The sequence below is a fragment of the Camelina sativa genome, chromosome 9 (genome assembly GCF_030686135.1).
Source record: "Camelina sativa cultivar CO46 ecotype springtype chromosome 9, ASM3068613v1".
In the NCBI taxonomy this organism is placed as follows: Eukaryota; Viridiplantae; Streptophyta; class Magnoliopsida; order Brassicales; family Brassicaceae; genus Camelina; species Camelina sativa.
In genome coordinates this window covers 23,232,059-23,250,728 of record NC_141888.1, presented here as the reverse complement: position 1 = coordinate 23,250,728, position 18,670 = coordinate 23,232,059, and the positions used below count along the sequence as shown (strand labels likewise).

At 38.8% G+C, this 18,670-nt stretch overlaps 5 protein-coding genes and 1 non-coding gene across 8 annotated transcripts; 4 read left to right on the top strand and 2 right to left on the bottom strand.

The window, feature by feature from the left end:
• Positions 1-765: 765 nt before the first annotated feature.
• On the top strand, positions 766-7,934 carry LOC104715352 (DExH-box ATP-dependent RNA helicase DExH11). Of its 2 annotated transcripts, none has more exons than XM_087466557.1 (23): positions 766-1,136; positions 1,583-1,840; positions 1,951-2,211; positions 2,312-2,380; positions 2,486-2,564; positions 2,660-2,826; positions 2,905-3,012; positions 3,116-3,217; positions 3,299-3,499; positions 3,635-3,745; positions 4,005-4,072; positions 4,169-4,538; positions 4,640-4,795; positions 4,892-5,002; positions 5,158-5,211; positions 5,403-5,660; positions 5,750-5,859; positions 6,019-6,172; positions 6,247-6,700; positions 6,789-7,003; positions 7,099-7,337; positions 7,431-7,557; positions 7,638-7,934. In XM_087466557.1, the coding sequence occupies exons 1-23, from the start codon at positions 1,002-1,004 to the stop codon at positions 7,848-7,850; spliced, it is 4,020 nt and encodes a 1,339-aa protein (XP_087322683.1). In that variant the 5' UTR covers positions 766-1,001; the 3' UTR covers positions 7,851-7,934. The 2 variants fall into 2 exon arrangements, with proteins under 2 accessions (XP_087322683.1, XP_087322684.1); XM_087466558.1 differs by having other exon boundaries at positions 789-1,136; positions 2,312-2,371.
• Positions 7,935-8,030: 96 nt separating this feature from the next.
• On the bottom strand, positions 8,031-9,588 carry LOC104711161 (uncharacterized). Its single transcript, XM_010427844.3, has one exon. The coding sequence runs from the start codon at positions 9,501-9,503 to the stop codon at positions 8,136-8,138; it is 1,368 nt and encodes a 455-aa protein (XP_010426146.1). The 5' UTR covers positions 9,504-9,588; the 3' UTR covers positions 8,031-8,135.
• A 117-nt stretch (positions 9,589-9,705) lies between these two features.
• Positions 9,706-10,541, top strand: LOC104711162 (deoxyuridine 5'-triphosphate nucleotidohydrolase). Its single transcript, XM_010427845.3, has one exon. It carries the CDS (start codon positions 9,750-9,752, stop codon positions 10,395-10,397), a length of 648 nt encoding a protein of 215 aa, XP_010426147.1. The 5' UTR covers positions 9,706-9,749; the 3' UTR covers positions 10,398-10,541.
• On the bottom strand, positions 10,489-13,178 carry LOC147938590 (serine/threonine/tyrosine-protein kinase HT1-like). Its single transcript, XM_087467216.1, has 4 exons — positions 12,825-13,178; positions 11,741-12,730; positions 11,190-11,636; positions 10,489-11,003 (listed from the first exon to the last, which is right to left on the bottom strand). Exons 2-4 carry the CDS (start codon positions 12,455-12,457, stop codon positions 10,701-10,703), a joined length of 1,467 nt encoding a protein of 488 aa, XP_087323342.1. The 5' UTR covers positions 12,458-12,730; positions 12,825-13,178; the 3' UTR covers positions 10,489-10,700.
• Positions 13,179-13,292: 114 nt separating this feature from the next.
• On the top strand, positions 13,293-13,364 carry TRNAG-UCC (transfer RNA glycine (anticodon UCC)). The gene has a single exon. It is a non-coding gene; the product is annotated as a tRNA-Gly (tRNA).
• A 357-nt stretch (positions 13,365-13,721) lies between these two features.
• LOC104711159 (RAF-like serine/threonine-protein kinase 24) lies at positions 13,722-18,520 on the top strand. Of its 2 annotated transcripts, XM_010427841.3 has the most exons (10): positions 13,785-15,263; positions 15,519-16,316; positions 16,411-16,592; positions 16,684-16,755; positions 16,844-16,996; positions 17,093-17,256; positions 17,346-17,493; positions 17,772-17,894; positions 17,997-18,084; positions 18,176-18,520. In XM_010427841.3, exons 1-10 carry the CDS (start codon positions 14,027-14,029, stop codon positions 18,373-18,375), a joined length of 3,165 nt encoding a protein of 1,054 aa, XP_010426143.1. In that variant the 5' UTR covers positions 13,785-14,026; the 3' UTR covers positions 18,376-18,520. The 2 variants fall into 2 exon arrangements, with proteins under 2 accessions (XP_010426142.1, XP_010426143.1); XM_010427840.3 differs by having other exon boundaries at positions 13,722-16,316.
• Positions 18,521-18,670: the final 150 nt, after the last annotated feature.

The window sequence follows — 18,670 nt, the reverse complement described above, 5'->3', positions numbered from 1 at the left end:
TTTGTTGAAATTTATAAATTTTTATAATACAATTACCTTTAAATAATTTATTTTGAAATATTTTTAAAATATTGAAACTTGATATTAAAATTAGAAACTATAAACACTCTAAATTGGTTTGTTATAGTAATGTCAATAATATGTCACTATAATATGTCACCAAGTATATTAAAACAAAAAATATAACAATATATTAAATTACTCATAATATAATAACTCGCTTTTTAAAAACCAAATTCACAAAATTATGTCTTATAATGACATTCAAGTCATGAGGTAGAATATACATTGTTGAAATAACTTCACGTACATAAATTAATACAACATATTAAAATTTTATTTTAAAATAGGAAATATACAAAATTTTGTATAAAATAAAATTTAACCAGTATTATAGCATGAATACTTATCTAGAGTCATTAACAATATAGAACTTACAAAATAAATGTTTTTTTTCAAGTCATCATATTTAGCATATAAATTTTATTGCATAATATTTTATCCAAAAAAAAACTTTTAAAAACAATCACATAAATTATATTTTATATAAAAATTACGATATAAATAAAATAAATTTCAACCCGTGCTCTTAATCTAGTATAACATAAAGTGATATTGTTGGAAGAGGGTTTACGCAAACCTATACATATTATTTTAAATTTAGATTAAGGATTTGTAAAATTGAAAATATAAGATTAAATCACAGGCAAAAGTTAACTTTGGCATACGGGGTAAAAATAAGGGAAAAATAACTAGTTTGTTAGCAAGTCGGCCTACATCAGAGATTCAGAGCCCATAATAAGATAAATAAAGACAGCACACATTCCTGACTTTTAGCAGTAAAACGACACGGCGTTCCGTAGCAGCAGAACTCAACCGGAGAGAAATCTAAATTGTTGTTCCTTCACCGGATTCGCCCCAGACCGATCGCTGAGAAACTGAGGAAACTTCGGAACGAGAGACGGCGAAGAAGTTAACGATAGAGAGAGAGGGACAGCACAATGAGCAGAGTCCAAGCAGGCAACGAACTCGCCTTCCGGGTCGGCTTCTCCGGTCATGGTGGACACCTCCGCGTTGAGCCTCTGTACACGGCGGAGAGAGACGACGCCGTGAACTCACTTCCCGATTTCGTTTCCGTGAGTTTTTCTGATTTAGAGTGACTAGAACTTGATCACGTCTTCAAAAATTGGGTTCGCTTAGGCACTGATTTATTTTCTTTTTAATGCAATTTGATGCGTTTGATATGCTTAATTAGTTCGTTTTGCTAATACCTATGCGTTTCTCTGTTCTTGAATATCATATTTTGTTTGTTTCTGTCTTGTAGTTAGCTAAGTCTTATTGTGAATTTACTTAGTGTTTCCCTCAACAATTCTAATGGATACAATGGATCTTTCGAAATTCTTGTTCAGTGGTAGTTATCAGTGACATGAAATATGTATCCATTGGTGGATGCTCTTACATGTTTAGAATTGCACGCTGATGATGTATTTGAAAGTATTAGAAGACAAAGTATTGGTTCTTAGTATAGCTTTATGGCTTTGGTAATGCTTATCTTATGTTTGCATATATGCGTGTTTCTCAGCCTCCTGCGTTTGCCAAGGAAACAAAAGGATCAATAAAGAAACATATCGAGGAGAAATATCTCCTACCGAGACTGGAACCGGATCAGTTTTCTGCTGAGAAAGCTGAGAATCAGTGGGATTTTGATTGGTTTTCCAGGGTGAAGGTGCCACTTCAACCCTCTCTGCCAAGGTCCGTTGTGGTTCCCACTTGGGAGTTGCCATTCAGGCGTCAAAAAGATGATACTGAGAACAGAGCATGGGAGCCAAAATCAGTGGAGGTAAAATGAATTATCTTAAATAAACCAGTTCATTTAGACAGTAATTTGACCTGCTATTAGCTTTCTGTTTCTGACTCTTATTGGAGAAATGGATTGTCATATCATCTTAGGTGGATTTATCAGAACAAATGTACGGAGATCAAGATTCTGGATTTTTTCCACGAATGGTTGGACCTCCGAAGGATTTTCTGAGAGGAAGTGTCAATAATCGCCCTTTCCGTCCAGGTGGCTTGGAGGATTCACAATCTTCAGAGAGAGTCCTTCCAGAGGGTGTCTCTAGTGGCCAATGGGTACAGGAATTGCTCAATGGGGGTCCTGTTCAAACCGTTCCTCCTAGTTTTAAGCAGAGTTTAGATCTTGGAGATCTGATGGTATGTTATCCTATAATATCACTGTCTAAATTGTGTACCTTAATAAATTCATTGATTCAGTGTTGATTGATTCTTCCTGTTTTATTTTTATACTTTAAAGCCATATCCCCAAACATGGAACGTTTATGAGGATCAGAGTTCACATGGCAATGCTTCAGATGTAAAGTCGGTCTGTAGATCATTTTCACTGTTGTACATAAAATTAGTTTATATTTGGTTATTTGGTTTTGGCAATAACTCTTTTTTACTGTCCGTGCATTGTGAATACCTCCAGAGTACGTTGTCTATTCAGTTTGATGATCTGTTGAAGAAGGCATGGGAAGAAGATGCTTTCTCCGAACTTGAGAGAGATGGTTGTTTAATCATTCATATCTATAGTCGTCTGTATAGATAGTCTTCACATATATTTGATTTGTTTTTTTTTCTGATAATCAATACTGTCATGTAGATCATACAGCTGAATCTGAGTCTCTAAAGGCAGAAGCTGAACCTGAAGCCAACAAGGGAATAGAGACTGACGCCACTGTGCTGGATGAGATTTTGTCATCAGCAAAAACAGCAATATTGACGGAAGAGGCAATTACTGGGAACAGTAATAAACAACTACGGAAAGAGGTAAGAATGTGGATTCTGCATTTTAAGATTTCATTTTCCCTTCTCGTAAACGTGATTTTGGGTGCGTTCTTCTTCTAGGGATGGGCCACTAAAGGAGATAGCCAAGACATTGCCGACCGGTTTTATGACCTTGTTCCTGACATGGCGATTGAATTCCCTTTCGAATTAGACAACTTTCAGAAGGAGGTATTTCCCTTGACAATTTAAATCTGCGTACGTTTGAAAAATGTGCTTGGTTGTCTTTTATATGTGGATTTTCGGTAAATAACGAAGTGTCTTATGCCTACAGGCTATCTGTTGTTTAGAGAAGGGGGAGTCTGTTTTTGTAGCAGCTCATACATCAGCGGGGAAGACAGTTGTTGCAGAATATGCATTCGCTTTAGCCACCAAGGTAGATATTTATGAAAAACATCTTTGCATTCGTATTTTAGATTCTTTGTTCTGTTCGATGATCATTATTTTCCGTGTTCAGCACTGTACACGAGCTGTTTATACTGCTCCAATTAAAACCATCAGCAACCAAAAATACAGAGATTTTTGTGGGAAGTTTGACGTAGGACTTCTCACAGGCGATGTTAGCATAAGGCCAGAGGCATCTTGTCTGATCATGACTACTGAAATATTGAGGTCAATGCTTTATCGTGGTGCTGATATCATACGTGATATAGAATGGGTAAAAGAGCTTTTTGATATTTTACTTTCTTATGTGTTTAATAGTGTGCTCAAATCGCTCCATATCTAAGCAGCCTTTGTAGCTCTGTGTGAAACTTCAATCACGTGTCCTTGTAACTGTTCCTATGACTGGCAGGTTATATTTGATGAAGTTCATTATGTCAATGACGTAGAGAGAGGGGTTGTTTGGGAAGAAGTTATCATCATGTTGCCAAGGCATATAAATTTTGTCCTCCTTTCTGCAACGGTACTACTTAATGCTTTTATGTGCATGCGTTAAGAAAATCTTAGTTCTTTCAGGTGTTGTTGTGTTTCCTTTGCATCTAATCTTTGGTTATGAGTTTGAAAGGAATAGGTGATTTTTTTTTTTGGTCGCGATCCTAATGAAGTAACCCTCCTGCTTCTAGCATTTATGGAGATATATATGGCTTCATGGTTCAGTCATTATTTTCCATTCTTTTTTCCCCATATGCCTCTGAACTTATAACATGAATAATTTCTTATAGGTGCCAAATACATTTGAATTTGCTGATTGGATTGGCCGAACAAAACAAAAAGAGATACGTGTTACTGGGTGAGATTTAATATATCCTGGTTAAAGTATTGTTCATTTAGTTCAATGGTTGATATTGAAGTTTTGATTTCTTAATTATATGGGTTTTACTATCAGCACGGCAAAAAGACCAGTTCCCCTAGAGCACTGCCTATTTTATTCTGGAGAACTCTACAAAGTTTGTGAGAATGAAGTTTTTATTCCTAAAGGGATAAAGGATGCGAAAGATTCACAAAAGAAGAAGAATTCAAATGCAGTTAGTGTCGCTCCTAAACAGCTTACAGGATCTTCAGCTCATCAAGATGGGAACAAATCTCAGAAACATGAAGCTCATTCTCGTGGCAAGCAGAATAAACACTCAAGTGCAAAAGATTTGGGAAAATCCTCTTATAGTGGTAACAGTCAGAACAATGGGGCTTTTAGAAGATCAGCAGCTTCAAATTGGTTACTGCTTATCAACAAGCTCTCAAAAAAGTCCCTATTACCTGTATGTTAGATGTCGCTTCTCGTTTCTTATATATAATCTTATTGTCTGTCTTGTCAGTTCTGGTCATTATGTCTAACCCTTTTATTTTCATTTCCCATTAGGTGGTTGTCTTCTGTTTCTCGAAGAATTATTGTGATAGATGTGCTGACGCTTTGACTGGGACTGACCTCACTAGTAGTTCTGAGAAAAGTGAAATCCGTGTCTTTTGCGATAAAGCTTTTTCAAGATTGAAAGGGTCTGATAGGAATTTACCTCAGGTTGGCTATCTTAATATTTCCTGGTTTCCAACATTATAAATTCAAAGAGTTGCATTTATTTCATACTCATGAACTGTGGGGGAACACATTTTAAAGGTCCTCAGAGTCCAAAGCTTACTTCATAGAGGAATAGGTGTTCATCATGCTGGGCTGCTTCCAATAGTAAAGGAAGTTGTTGAAATGCTTTTTTGCCGTGGTGTTATTAAGGTATGCTTAAAATTTTAGGCTTTATTCTTGTGCTATTATCTGAGCCTACACGATAAATACAATGCTCAAGTTAATAGTTTTTCGTGCTTCTGGTTACTGCCTTGTGGACATTATTGTCATCATTTCTTCAGGTAATCTTTTAAATCTTTCTGCAGGTGCTATTTTCAACGGAGACATTTGCCATGGGGGTTAACGCTCCAGCCAGAACGGTGAGGCTAATTTGATATTGTTTCAGATTTTAATACAGTGCTACAATGTTTATTGCGGGTGGGGATCAAAGGTCTATGATTGTTGAGAATCTCCAGGGTTTACGTATTCAATTAAAAAATGTGGGTATCCTGATAAGCACATACTCTATGAAGTTTACCTATAACTTACTTTTCCATGATATACGCTACAGGTCGTTTTTGATGCTTTGAGAAAGTTTGATGGCAAGGAATTTAGACAATTGCTTCCTGGAGAGTACACTCAAATGGCAGGGCGTGCTGGCAGAAGAGGACTTGACAAAACTGGCACAGTTGTTGTCATGTGTCGCGATGAAGTTCCAGATGAGAGTGATCTGAGGCGTGTAATTGTTGGAAGCGCAACAAGACTAGAATCTCAGTTCCGACTAACCTACATAATGATCCTCCATCTTTTACGTGTTGAAGAATTGAAGGTATCTCAAATGTCTGGACCATTGATCTGCCATGTGTTTTTTCTTGGTGTTTTCTGACTCGCTAATTTTCAAATGGTTGTTATTGTAAGGTGGAGGACATGCTGAAAAGAAGTTTTGCTGAATTCCATGCCCAGAAGAAATTGCCCGAGAAACAGCAGCTTCTCATGCTAAAACGTGCTCTACCAATCAAAAATATCGAGTAAGGCCAAACCTACTTAATTTTCGTACTCAAGAGTGATTGCGCGGCTTTTTGTACTCTCTGTAGAATTGTAAAAAATCCATTGATTCTGTTGTGTTGTTTATGTTACCTCTGCATTCAACTTCACCGTAGAATTAACCTATTGATTTATTTGTCCAGATGTATTAAATGTGAATCGGCAATTGAAGATTACTATGACTTGTATATGGAAGCAAACGAATGTAACAGCAAGATGTCAGAAGCAGTAATGCAGTCTCCTAATGCCCAGAACTTTCTTGTACAAGGAAGAGTAGTGGTCATGAAAGCTGAAACGGTGAGCACCCAGTCTCCACCTGTCTGTCTTTTCTCTGGTTCATTAGTCGGTTGCTCATGTGTGTAATTGTACAGGGCATAGACAATTTACTCGGAGTCGTTCTGAAGGGACCTTCCGACACTAATAGACAATATATTGTTTTGGTAATAAAATCTGAAATACCGCCACCAGAGAAAAATATGGTCAGCATTGGCAAGAAGAGCTCAGATCCCTCTCAAGGTTATTTTATTGCGCCCAAGTCAAAACGTGGTTTTGAAGAAGAATTTTATAGGAAGCCGAGCTTTCGTAAAGGTTCCGTTGTGATCAAGATAGAGCTCCCGTACCATGGAGTCGCTGCTGGTGTAGGTTACGAGGTTAAAGGGTTTGATAACAAAGAATTCTTGTGCATATGCGATAGCAAGATAAAGATTGATCAGTTTCGTCTACTCGAGGATGGGAACAAGGCAGCTTTTTCTCAGACGGTTCAACAGCTTTTGGATCTGAAATCAAATGGAAACAAGTATCCTCCTGCTCTAGACCCAATAAAAGGTTCTTTAACTAAATTATAGCCCTATTTCTGTTTTCCCTGCTGCAAAATCATTTCTCCCTTAAATTTCATTTCATAATTCCATTTCAGATTTGAAGCTGAAAGATGCTGAGCTTGTGGAGACGTACTATAAATGGACCAGCCTGTTGCAAAAGATGTCCGCGAATAAGTGCCACGGTTGTGTCAAACTGGAAGAGCACATGAAGTTAGCTAGGGAGATTAAGAAGCATAAGAACGATCTCAAAGATCTAGAATTTCAAATGTCTGATGAAGCCCTATTACAGATGCCTGCGTTTCAGGGCCGGGTACATTCAAATGAGAAAGTCCAAATGCCATCTTTGTTTACTCTTTATGTATGATAATTTAGAGTAACATGTAGAGCTCTAATCTCTTCTTGCAGATCGATGTTCTGAAGGAAATTGGGTGTATAGATGAAGACCTCGTCGTTCAAATTAAAGGCCGTGTCGCTTGCGAGATGAATTCTGGGGAAGAGTTGATATGCACAGTGTGTCTGTTTGAGAATCAATTCGAAGAATTAGAACCAGAAGAAGCAGTGGCTATAATGTCTGCCTTTGTCTTCCAACAGAAAAACACTTCAGCGCCTTCACTTACTCCTAAGCTAGCTAAAGCTAAACAAAGGTTTGTTACGACCACTCTTTCCCTTCTCATAACTACGAACAGTATTTTTGATCTGATTTGATCTAATCTGATCATTGACCCTCTTTTGCATAGACTCTATGATACAGCAATCAGACTTGGTGAACTTCAAGCTCAGTACAACTTACAAATAGACCCTGAAGAATATGCCCAGGAGAATCTCAAATTTGGTCTGGTTGAAGTTGTCTATGAGTGGGCAAAGGTTTGTAACTAGAAAGCACGGTAATTTATACATTTCACACTTCACATCTTTTAAACATATTGTATGCTTGATTTTTGCAGGGGACTCCATTCGCAGAGATATGTGAACTGACTGATGTCCCTGAAGGTCTGATAGTTCGGACCATTGTGAGATTGGATGAGACATGCCGTGAGTTCAAGAACGCTGCCGCCATTATGGGTAACTCGGCATTACACAAGAAAATGGATTTGGCTTCAAATGCTATAAAACGTGACATTGTCTTTGCGGCTAGTCTGTATGTGACTGGAGTGTAAGATTTGAATATGAAACTGACCAGAGATGTTTGTCACATAACCTGAAATTCAAAGCCCTATAATACCATTAACAATGTTGATTTACTGTCTGACAAAGTCTACCACTTAATGCACTTTCTTGACCCAATATAGTGGTTGTTTGTTACGACTATTGCATATTCTTATAATAGTAATAACTCATTTTCCCCAATTGGATTGTATATTAAAAACCAGTCGGATCCAAAGTCGAATTGAGACTACAAAAAAATGGGTTTCAGATACAGACACTCGTAAATAAAAACGAAACTACGAAACATGATCTCTCGTGAAGATAGCCATAAGCTTAGGAACAAGCTTGTTGTGCTTCATCACGTATCTGTTCAAGAATATCTGATCAGTACACACCAAGACAGATGAAATCGGAGGGTTTTCACTTCCGATCAATCCCTTTGACATGAGAGCTTTGATTACATTACACCTCGGCACAATCCTCTTCTCCAGGCTGTATCCAAGTACCGCAGGGAGCAAAACCAAAGCCTCTAGTGGCCAATTCATCTTCTTCACCAAAACCTCAAACTTCTTCTTCATCATCTCAGCAGAATAGGCAGTGCAGTTAGGATATCGCATAACCATCAACTTGAACTCATCTCTACTGAACCCTAAGTCTAGAAACGTTTGAATAGAGTCCAATATCTTCTTCTCTGAAGCTCGTATGCATTGTGGACGAGTCTTCAACACCGAAAGGACCTCTTCCTTCACCAGACCACACTTCTTTAGTGTTTCAAACGTCTGAACAATCTTATTCTCGGAGAATTTCAAAAAGAAAGGCCACTTCTTGAAAATTGCCCATATCTCCACTTCACTTAATCCTAACCTTTTATAGACATTGACTTTCTCTTCTATAGTTTTATCGCTCATCTCGTATACAACACGCAACGCTTCCACAAATTTTGCTTTGGCTGGATCAAAACCCATATCAACAACTTTCTTGAGTGTTCCTTCAAACTTGCCTTTACCATAAACAGGTTGAGAACTAGAGATGAGCAATGAAAACAACAACTTGTGAGGCACTCCCAATTCTTTCAAAACCAATATATTTCGCATTTTGTTCTGTCTCTTACCCTCTGCCAAAGAATGACATAACAAATCTACACACTTGGAAGAACTCTCACCACCTTGCATAATACCCTTGATGAAATCATAGTACAAGCTGATAGACTTTTCACCTTTCTTTCCCAAGATGGCCGGAACTTTGGTAACAATCTCTGTTACCTCAGAGCTTGAAGCTCCTCTAGACTGCAGAATCTGGAGCTTTGGACGAAGTGATTTCTCAGCATCCGTTACAAGCAATTCTGGGTAATACCTAACAATCGTGGAGATCTGAGAATCTTTAAACCCATGGCTTCTAAGCAGCTTCAGAACTGAATCCGCATTAGCCTTGTCTTCGAAACTGACCTTCCTTGAGATTGATTCAGCGAGTCTTGTAGTTAAACCCAATGATTCTACCAGATAAGAGACTGTAAATGTAGTAGTACTCACATCCCCAGCTGTTGCAGAGGAGAACGAGTTGGTCAAAGCAATTGCATTTTGCACAATGCTTACTGTCGCAACTCTTAAACTACGCCATTTCTGCAATTCCACAGACCTTCTTCCATGGAGTATCAGAGAAAGCATGAGCAAGACAATATACAATAACCAGTGAATCGATCAGTGTTCGATTATTCAAGAAAAAAAAAAATGAAATTAGGGTTTATGAGGTCCACAAAAAAAAAAGAAAAAAAGGGTTTATGAGGAAGAAGAACAATTATTGGGCCTAGTGGGCCGAAATGCATGAATTGGTTAAAAGCCCATTAAGTTTCTATCTTTTTTTAGGGTGGAGGGAAATTTTGGCGCCACCGCACTCACTCACTCACTCCATTTATGGCGGAACTACGACGCCTCTTCCTCATCACTCGACCTCAGTTGAAATTAGGGTTTCTCTGCAACTCTTTAAACAAACCCTTCACCACACTTCGCTTCCCAGTTTCAACAATGGCCTGTGTCGAGACGAAGATCAACAACGGTTCCGATGCCGTCAACGAACCATCACCTAAAATCCAAAAGCTCGATGGAAACGGAATCCATCATGGAGATTCTTCACCATCACCTTTCTTCAAAGTGAAGAAACTCTCAGAGAAAGCTGTTTTACCAACAAGAGGCTCATCTCTCTCCGCTGGATACGATCTCTCAAGCGCGGTGGATTCGAAAGTTCCGGCGAGAGGTAAAGCGCTTATCCCAACGGATCTCAGCATCGCTGTTCCGGAAGGAACTTACGCGAGAATCGCTCCGAGATCTGGTTTGGCTTGGAAACATTCGATTGATGTTGGAGCTGGTGTGATTGATGCTGATTACAGAGGACCTGTTGGTGTGATTTTGTTCAATCACTCTGATGTTGAGTTCGAAGTGAAGTTGGGTGATCGAATCGCTCAGTTGATTATTGAGAAGATTGTGACTCCTGATGTTGTGGAGGTTGAAGATTTGGATGATACTGTTCGTGGTGAAGGTGGTTTTGGTTCTACCGGCGTCTGAAGAAGCGTATGTGTCTTAGTTTTTAATTTTAGGGTCATTTCGTCGAACAGTTTGTGGGCGTTATTGTAATATCTATCTCTTTGCTTCCATCTTTTTAAGACTATCTTTATCAAATCTTAAAACCTTTGTTTATTCCAAACAAAACGAATCAATTTCAAGAAGAAAAAAGAAAAGAGATGGCTTCACAAAAACCAAGCCAACTCAATGAAAAGTAAAGACGGAGACAGTTGATTATAAACAAAAACATAACCACTGGCTCTTTTCCTATTCACAAAAAAAATTGAGAGTCAGTCACAGGGTCTTTCATGCAAATTTAGGCTTAGGCAAGGCTGAGCCTAAGGTGCTGGTGCTGCCGCCACCGCTGTGGTGATGATGGATTGATCCCAATTTATGAATCCAGAATTTGGGACCTTTCTTTAGTTCTGGACAGATCTGGCTAGGTAAAAGATTGAGTCTTCCTTCGTTTGTCAGAGACTTCTTAAACTGTTCCAACACTTTGACAATCTGCCAGAATTCTGGTCTCTTGTTTGTTTGCAACGACCAACATAGCTCGATCAGCTCTTTCATAGCCGTTGGACAATCCTTCGGTATCACCGGCCTAATATTCTGGCCAATATCAAACACAAATTCCAAATGGTTTTAGAACAAACTGAACAATAATGATCTAACTCAGTCATCAGATTATTGTCTTCTGTTCTATAATCAAATCCTAAATCTAGGCATAGTTCGTGTAAAATCTACAGCAATTCTAAAGCTTTATATCTATGCAAAGCAGATGTAGAATGAATTTACCTTGTGCATGACTGCGAAAGCAGCTTGGACAGGAGTCATCTCCTCATATGGAACTGCTCCAGCTACCATTTCCCATAAAATAAGTCCAAAACTATAAACATCACACTTCCTTCCATGTGGTATCCGTCTTATCACTTCAGGTGCCATCCACCTATAAGTTCCAGTGTTATCACCCAATACATCACAGTACTCCTCCTCGCACGCTATGCCAAAGTCAGCAATCTTCAAGTGGAAGTCGTTTTCGATCAACACGTTCTCTGGTTTGAGATCCCGATGAACTATCTCTCTTGAGTGAATATACTCCATTCCTCTCGCAATATCTAGACCAAACTCAATTAGCTGCTGCAAAGGAAGAGATCGCTGCTCGAGCTTGTGCAGATATGATCTTAATGACCCTCGAGGTACATACTCCGTGATGATACAGTTTCCAGTACTGACTCCCACAAACTGTATCAGGACATCATCAATCAGAAGAAAATAATCACACACCAAAGGCATCAATCATATTTCATACAACTAAACTGACATAATACAACATAAAGATAAATCACCTTAACGACGTTCGGATGGCTTAGTCGAGATAAAAGTGTGGCTTCCATGGTAAACTGTTTCTCTAAACGAGCTGCCAAGAACCTGTCGTCGCTATTGTCAGGCGCTGTGATAATCTTCAGAGCAACAGCTTTACCTTCATATTGTCCATGGTAAAGCTGACTATATACCCCGTGAGTAAACCTGTCCCCATAAGACACCTTAGACGCATCAATGAGGTACTCTTCACGCACTCCTGCAGAACTAACTTTAGAGCCTCTGTAGTCAACAGACTTGGAAGACCTCTTGTCTATCTTGCTCTTTGCCCTGTCTTGAATTTTCAACGTACTAAGATCCCTAATAGGACCAGAGTGTGACAGAGGCCGTAGATGAAACGATTTGCTCTCAGAGGAATCCTTGCCCTTAATACCCTTTTCTGATTCCATTCTTATGGGATGTGGAGTAGAAAACCTTTTAATATCAGACTTGGCTTCCTGAAAAGAATGAGGAAGAGCCATATGAGGGGAAGGAGAAACAGACCTCTTCTTATTAGTGAGTGGATTCCTCTGTATCTCAGTACCACCACCAACAAGTGATTTCAAATCAGAAGGTGAACTCAGAGGCATTCTTTTCAATCCAGATGTCGTCCTATCTGGATTTGATTCTAAGCTTATCATACGGTAACAAACAGTATGAGAGAAATTAGCTCTCCTAATCCAAGAAGTAGCCTCTCCATCCATGGTTACTCTAGAAAGCTCTCAAAACACTTAAAAACTTGTAAAGAAGATGAGCAGCAATCTCCAACAACAACCTCGTCCTCACAGAAACGAGAGTTCTTTCATATCCATAAAGAAACACCATATACCTTCCTCAACCATTAAATCCACACCTAACTAAAATTACCCCAAAAACGTAAGAGTGTTCAACACATCATCACCCAAAAAAAAAAAAAAAAGTCGCCGGAATTGAATTGTGAATTGATTGCACCAACAACTATATATTATGCCTTCTTCCTATAATAGAAATCAAACAACAAGTATATTAAGAAAACGACTTGTTTCATTGATGAATCAGAGAAAATAAAACAAGAAGAATTTGACAACATACCTGAAACACGATTTTTTCAAAAAAGAGAACAGAATCTAATGGGAATCAGAGAATCACCGGTGAATAGATTTTCGTGAAAAGAGAGAAATCAACAGGAGAAAAAAAAATGAAAGCTTTCAATGGTAACCAACAACAAAGACGAGGAAGATTTCGAATTCGTGGCTTTTTTTTTTTTTTTTTTTTTTGTTGTTGTTTGCTCTCAAGACGGCTTTTGGGGAGAGAGATTTTTCTACGAAAAGGTTCCAGAAATATAATAATCAAAAACGGGGAAGACAAATTCTTTTCAGATTGTTTTTTGGTCAAAACTCAAAAAGAAGAAAAACACGGAAGAGCTTTAAAACCATGTCGTTTTACAAATATCTAATCTGTCAATGTCAGTCATATGCTTTCTAAATTCTGTTTAGATTTACTTGTTGACTTTATATGGTCTGACGCCAAATATGTAAAGTCAAATGTGTAAGCAAAGACGCGTCTGTAGTCCAACGGTTAGGATAATTGCCTTCCAAGCAATAGACCCGGGTTCGACTCCCGGCAGACGCATTTTTTTTTTTATTTTTAGTTTTTTTTTTCTGGCCCATATTGGGATACAAGACCCCCAATAACTCAGTGGTAAGGCAATAGACAAAGCTTCTAGGAGATCAAACCAGAGAATAACACAAACCAATAATAACAAGTGATATCCAAATTTTGACAATTTTCTTCATACAATTTCATGTGTCAAACTTTTTTATTTGAACTTTTAAAATTTTTTTATTTAAAAAAAAGCAAAAAAACATGTCGAGTGATGGAGCATTTACACTTTCTCTGACACAGTTTGGATAACAAACGCAACCTTTTTTTTTTCCCTTCTTTTGCATGAGGCCAGAGATCAAGAGCCCAGACCACGTGCCCCTTCTCATCTTTCTTCACTCTCTCACGTGTTTACCTTAAAAAAGAACTTTCCCCGAGAAAACTAAATTTGCTTCAACTGAGAAAATCCAAGTTGAAGTTTGATAACTCCGAAGAACGTCGTCGTTTTCCATCACTTCCAACGACTCCCTTTGCCTCCTCCTCCTTTCTTCTTCTTCTTCTTCTTCTTCTTCTTCTTCTTCTTCTTCTTCTTCTTCTTCTCTCTCCCGAATAAGATTCTTCAAGATTGACCAGGTGAGAGAAATCAACTCTATCTGTGTCTCTGCTTCAAATTCGCTTTTTTTCACAAAACAATGGCACATGAACCCAGTTCTGGGTTTGATCATATCTCTGATTTGGGTAATAAGTGTGTCTCTGATGGAATTACTACTGGGTTTGGGTTTATTCAACAAAGTAACAACGGTAGTGAACAGTTAAGTATAGATAGGAACAATCCAAATCTTGGATTTAAAGATGATATGGTGGTGGATAGTGAAGAAGATGGTGAAAAGTTGAAGTTTTTGTGTAGCTACAATGGAAAGATAATGCCTAGACCAAGCGATGGGGTGTTACGATACGTTGGTGGTCAGACAAGGATCGTTACTGTTAAAAGGAATGTGAGATTTGATGAGTTTGAACAGAAGATGATCGAGGTTTATGGTCAGCCTGTTGTTGTTATCAAGTACCAGCTTCCTGATGAGGAACTTGATGCTTTGGTCTCTGTTTCTTGTAATGAGGATGTTGATAACATGATGGAAGAGTTTGATAAGTTGGTGGAGAGATCTTCAGATGGGTCTTCTGTTAAGTTGAGAGTGTTTTTGTTTGATGCTGCTTCCTTTGATGATACTTTTGAAGTTGCGGAGTATGGAGATGGAGTTGACATTGGTCAGAGATTTGTTGAGGCTGTGAATGGTGTTGTTGCGAGTAAGGAAAGTGTAGCTAGTGGTGGTTCTAATCCGAATTCTGATTTTAGTGGCGTCGATGTTGTTGATAGCTTGGGACTTGGTCAGGCTGATTTTGTTGCAACGCAGACCTCGTGTACCTCTTCACCTCACACTTATGTGAATACTGCACCAAGACTTGTTCCTCCTGATCCGCGTTCGTCTGCTTATGTTGTACCAATGACTGTTCCAGCTGATCCGTTTCATTCTTCTCAGCTCGAGACTGTTTCAGAGAAAGCAATTGCTGGTCAGCAACCAATAACTACGCCATCTGAACATCATTCACCGGTGTATATTGAATCTCGGTTAGAAGTTTTAAGACAACCAGATAGTGTTCATTCACCTAACCAGTTTCTGCCAAGTACTACTTCTTTGTTCTCCCAACAACCTTTTCAAGGAAGTACTTTGAATGTCCCATCCCACCAGTTCCTTCCTGCTGCTCAAATGTCAATGGCTCCCTTGAATGCTCAGATTGGTGCCACACCAGTTTTGATTAACCCGGCAATGCAAACCCAAGATTCCATGTTGGGGAACTTTCCTGCTGAAAGAAATGTGGGGATTCAAAAGTTAGTCCCTCTTCCCACTGAGCCGAGCTACTCTGCATATCAAGGTACGGTTGCTCCTGGTATACCAACTAGCGGTTATGGTGGGACTCAGGTTCCACCATCTCAACATATTGTTCTCCCTGATAGAGTTTTGCATCAACAAGTAGTTATGCCTGAAAGTTTTCAAAGGGTAGATGATTGTCAAATGTGCCAGACTTCTTTGCCTCATATGCATTCTGATCCCATTATACGGGAGAGAAATGATGGCTCTACAATGTTTGTACCATATGTGACCTTATCTTACCCTGCTTCTCATCCAGATGATATCATCAGAATCCAACAGACGGATAATTTTAGGGGTCAACAAAGCTTCCTCAATCATCCTAATCATCAAGAAAGAGATACTTTACATACAGCCAATGTTGCGAGTGCTCAGGTCGAGACAATTGATCCTCTACTCAATGAGATTGTGAGAGATGTTCCGATAAAAGTTCAAGTATCTAGACAGCAGCAAAATCCTGTTGACCCTTCAGTAGCATATGGCCAATACCAACCAAGAGGATTGATGGATAATGTTAACATACATGCTCCTGAAACATATACCAATTGTCAGAATTTCGTCTCACCAGTTGAAAATTTTGGAAAAGAAGATATTATGGGTACCAGTTCTCAACAAATGGCAAGGAAGAATATGTTCTTACATGACACCTCTGGTCAATCTCCAGTAAGTCCAAACATTGGTCACACGGACTCAAATGAGACACTAACAAGAGTAGTTCTTCCAGACCATGAATCTCAGCCTAAGACATCATGTGCGCCAACACAGTCACCCTTATTAGGTAATCCTGGTTTGTATCTACAATCATTGGTTGGAGGTCAGCAGTTCGATTCTCTGGAAGCGCAGTCCTGCAACCCCGTCTATGGCGCTGTTGAACCTTCCTTTGATGCCGCTAATTTACCATCGTCCTTATCATCACATCCTGATGCTGCCAATTTACCATCATCCTTGTCATCTAGTGTTGGTGGTGCAGACGTCAAAGAATCATCAACGTCATTTTTTAGCAACCAGGGCCCATGGAAGGAGGATACCAAACCTAACCTACTTAGTTCTTCGAAAGGTGGCTTTTCTTGTTATACATGACTCCATTTCTACTTTTTTAAGTCGTTATCCTTGAGGTAATCTGTTGATTGGTCTTTGCTTCTCTCTGCAAGTCTCGGAGGAGGAGCACATCAAACAAGAACTTCGGAATGTTGCTGAAGGAGTGGCTGCTTCTGTTTTACAGTCAAGTACACCTTCATATCATGAACCTCCAATCAAAGTGGATGAGTATGCTTCTGATAAAGGTGAATTTTCACGTAATGATGAAATAAAACACCAGTCCACACACTTCAAGGTCTGTTGCTTACTGTTCATTATTTTGTCATTCCTTTCTTTAGATTTCATATTGCTTCAGAAGTGATGAAATTGATATTATTATTTCTCAGGATATCAGGAACCAGCTTGTCGAAAGATTGTATTTAGGATATTCTGGTTCTGATTCTCTGGATCAGTTGCAGGTTTGAAACCTTATTCTTAATTTACTTACGTTCATGATTTAAGACAGCAACCTTGAGGAATTGTGAGAATCATGTTATATTTTGATAGATTATTAAGGACAGCGATCTTGAGGAATTGCGAGAACTAGGATCTGGCACATTTGGGACAGTTTATCATGGGAAGTGGCGAGGCACTGATGTTGCAATCAAACGGATCAATGATCGATGTTTTGCTGGCAAACCATCTGAGCAAGAACGAATGGTTTGTCTCAGTACAGCTGATGGTGCTTTAAAAAACATGTTTAGATATATGTTGAATAGTTCATAATGATGTCTTATCTTATCTACAAATTATCAGATCGATGACTTTTGGAACGAGGCACAGAACCTAGCTGGCTTGCATCATCCTAACGTCGTTGCTTTTTATGGAGTTGTGCTGGATTCACCTGGAGGTTCTGTGGCAACTGTTACAGAGTATATGGTTAACGGTTCTTTACGAAATGCGTTGCAGAAGAATGTGAGGTATCGTATGTATACATTCCTCATAGCTATGTTGACACATAGATTCATGGTTATAAGAACGCCATTAATTGTTAAGGTTTATTTTTCAGGAGTCTTGATAGGCGCAAGCGCCTGCTGATCGCGATGGATATTGCTTTTGGGATGGAGTATTTGCATGGAAAGAATATAGTACACTTTGATCTTAAAAGTGATAACCTACTCGTCAATCTCAGAGATCCTCATCGCCCAATTTGCAAGGTAGATTGACTCGAGTTTTATATTTCGTCTCTTTAAATAGTTTTGTCTATATGCATCGAACTCTTAACATGAGATTCATAATCAGAAGGGATAATGGTGAGGAATCAAGTAATGGTATTCAGGATTATTATTTTATAAGCATAGATAAGGTTTAGAATTAGTTCTGAGTAGAGTTCACACTCTCCTAACAGAGGAAAACATATAAAAAATTATTCCACTTGGTTGTATGTGCTATCTTTCCCCTTAAAGTTGTTGATAGAAGTTTGTGATCATTTCAGGTTGGGGATTTGGGTCTCTCGAAGGTGAAATGTCAGACATTAATATCGGGTGGTGTCCGGGGAACACTCCCATGGATGGCACCAGAACTTCTAAATGGGATCAGTAGCCTTGTTTCTGAGAAGGTTTGTGAACTAATCAACTCATATCAGCTTGGTTACAGTACTTGTCTCTATAATGTATTTTCCTCTCTAGCGGATGCCTTGGCCTTAATCTGGACACTACAGGTCGATGTGTTTTCATTTGGAATTGTGCTCTGGGAACTTTTCACCGGTGAAGAACCTTACACCGACTTGCACTACGGGGCGATCATAGGTGAAACCTTTTCTACATAATTCTTGTTTACGGGTTTGCTTTGTTTCTATTTTGGGATTTCTAATTTTCTTAACCAAATTTTTTGAATCAGGTGGTATAGTTAGTAATACGCTACGACCGCCAATTCCTGACTTCTGTGACATGGACTGGAAATTGCTGATGGAGAGATGTTGGTCTGCGGAACCATCAGAGAGGCCAAGCTTCACTGTGATCGTGAATGAACTACGGTCCATGGGTACAACAAAGCTTTCTTCCAAAGAACAAGTCTCAACACAAGGACCACAATCTTAAGGATAACTATATCATATGAATTAAACCATTTTTAAATCTATAACCACACAAGATTTTCACACGCAAATAGATAATGCTTCATATGTAAAAAAAAAAATACTAAGTATTGCATACTTTTGCAAATGATAAGCATGTTCGTCTTGCATACTTTTTTGCTGCATCCACATAAAACATGTCGCCTTTAGAATCTATGCTATAGAATGGTAAGGCATTTGGGCACGAAAAGCAATTTTATAGCATCGATGGAAACTTGGTATGTGTATGTGCTATTCGTGTCTCCATTTTCTCTATTATT